This window comes from Labrus mixtus, chromosome 9 (genome assembly GCF_963584025.1).
Source record: "Labrus mixtus chromosome 9, fLabMix1.1, whole genome shotgun sequence".
Taxonomy (NCBI): domain Eukaryota; kingdom Metazoa; phylum Chordata; class Actinopteri; order Labriformes; family Labridae; genus Labrus; species Labrus mixtus.
The window spans coordinates 30,525,602-30,528,101 of NC_083620.1; the positions used below are offsets into that span (position 1 = coordinate 30,525,602).

Sequence of the window (2,500 nt, forward strand, 5' to 3'; positions counted from 1 at the left end):
ACTTACAGCAGGGTTCCCACTCGTCCTGGAAAACAGTTGACTAATTTTCCAGTACTGGAAAACACCTGGAAAATGACAGAAAAACTCAAATGTCCTGGAAAATTATTCCAACACTCCTACAGAGTTGGACATTGTCACCGCCAGATTGAATGGAAGTCTATAGATAATGTCATGGCTCCCCCCCCCCCCCCCGTGTCAAAAGACGATATTTATTTACAATTTAGTTGAGCAGATGGCGCAAAAAGATCCTTCACTAAAAGAGAAAAAAACACCATGAGAGTGAATTGTAGCAACAGCTATCAGGTAGACTTGAGTTTCCTCCTCAGTTTGAGGTCAGCACATTAACAGTAGTTACTTAACGTATTGATGGCGTGCTAACCTGCTCTGAATCTCTCTCTCTCTAGTCGGTCTTTCTTAGGGCTGTGTTCTGCTATGACTTTGTGCCTGACAGAAGTGAGCGTGAAATACAATTATTTCATACGTTTGATAAATGCCAATTGGCAATGTTTATAAACTGCAGATTGGGAAAGATAACAGCGTCATGTGTAAAAAAAAAAAAAAAACATGGGCTGAATACTGGATAACCTTTTACTTTGCTAGCATTGTCTCTTTAAATGCATAACTGCGTTGTTAAGGGTACAAAATGGACCTTAACATGATATTAAATGTTTAACCTTTGAAGCGGTACCTCACAGTGGGAGTGATTAACCTTGTTTAAGACTTAATATTGGTGTGGCACGATCACAGACTGTCATAGCAGCATACAGGTGTGTGTGCTCTGTGTGTAGATCCAGGTGTGTGTGCTCTGTGTGTAGATCCAGGTGTGTGTGCTCTGTGTGTAGGTACAGGTGTGTGTGCTCTGTGTGTAGATCCAGGTGTGTGTGCTCTGTGTGTAGATCCAGGTGTGTGTGCTCTGTGTGTAGGTACAGGTGTGTGTGCTCTGTGTGTAGATCCAGGTGTGTGTGCTCTGTGTGTAGATACAGGTGTGTGTGCTCTGTGTGTAGATCCAGGTGTGTGTGCTCTGTGTGTAGGTACAGGTGTGTGTGCTCTGTGTGTAGGTACAGGTGTGTGTGCTCTGTGTGTAGGTACAGGTGTGTGTGCTCTGTGTGTAGATCCAGGTGTGTGTGCTCTGTGTGTAGATACAGGTGTGTGTGCTCTGTGTGTAGATCCAGGTGTGTGTGCTCTGTGTGTAGATACAGGTGTGTGTGCTCTGTGTGTAGATCCAGGTGTGTGTGCTCTGTGTGTAGATACAGGTGTGTGTATGAGTGTTTGCACACAGCTTGTATTGTTTCTGTCTTCAGGTGTATCCGGAGGTGTCAGAGTTGTCTCAGGCCTGTCTGCCTCCGTCCTCCTTCCTCACCTGTTCCTCTGATAGCACAATCAGGCTGTGGCACGCCGACCCCCCCACTGGGCACGCCGACCCCCCCACAGGACACACCAACCTGTACAGCAACGTAAGATCAGCACACACACACACACACACACACACACACAGCCACTGAGCACCTTGTCGTGTTTGTCTCCAGGACCTGCTGAGGATTCTGTACGTGGGCGAGAACACGCAGCGACCGCAGGCCGAGGGCGAGAAGGGCGAGGCAGCTGCAGGGGCTGATGGGAAGGCGGGGATCAGAGTGCTGAGTATCAGTCCTGATGGACAACAGCTGGCAGCTGGAGACCGCTGTGGAAACCTGCGGTAAGACACACACACACACACACACACACGTTTAACCTCTTCGTGTCCTTCACTGTGTCCTCACACCGTGTCCTTCACTGTGTCCTCACACCGTTTCCTTACACTGTGTCCTACACTGTGTCCTCACACCGTGTCTTTCACTGTGTCCTCACACCGTTTCCTTACACTGTGTCCTACACTGTGTCCTCACACCGTGTCCTCACACCGTGTCCTCACACCGTGTCCTCACACCGTGTCCTTCACTGTGTCCTTCACTGTGTCCTCACACCGTGTCCTTACACTGTGTCCTTCACTGTGTCCTCACACTGTGTCCTTCACTGTGTCCTCACACTGTGTCCTCACACCGTGTCCTTCACTGTGTCCTCACACCGTTTCCTTCACTGTGTCCTCACACCGTTTCCTTCACTGTGTCCTCACACCGTGTCCTTCACTGTGTCCTCACACCATGTCCTTCACTGTGTCCTCACACCGTTTCCTTACACTGTGTCCTCACACCGTTTCCTTACACTGTGTTCTTCACTGTGTCCTCACACCGTTTCCTTACACTGTGTCCTTCACTGTGTCCTTGCACCGTTTCCTTATACTGTATCCTTCACCATGTCCTTCACTGTGTCCTCACACTGTGTCCTTGACTGTGTCCTCACACGTTTCCTTCACCGTGTCCTTTCAGCTTGTCCATGGTTATCCTTGAAGTTGTGTTTAAGGGAATAGGAGATGAGCAGGCAGTCGGGCTGCAGGTGTCTCCTCTTTGATTTTATTTATGGAGACTTCATTTAAAAAAACGATTTCAATGAAGTCAGAAGATAA

The 2,500-nt window shown here is 48.4% G+C and overlaps 1 protein-coding gene across 1 annotated transcript in view; it reads left to right on the forward strand.

The window, feature by feature from the left end:
* The window catches only part of wdr62 (WD repeat domain 62), a 26,001-nt gene that overhangs the window by 4,292 nt on the left and 19,209 nt on the right, over nucleotides 1-2,500 (forward strand). The window contains exons 10-11 of the mRNA XM_061047367.1: nucleotides 1,302-1,454; nucleotides 1,527-1,693. Of these exons, the coding sequence (XP_060903350.1) occupies nucleotides 1,302-1,454; nucleotides 1,527-1,693 (320 nt within the window). The remainder of the gene's footprint in view (nucleotides 1-1,301; nucleotides 1,455-1,526; nucleotides 1,694-2,500) is intronic.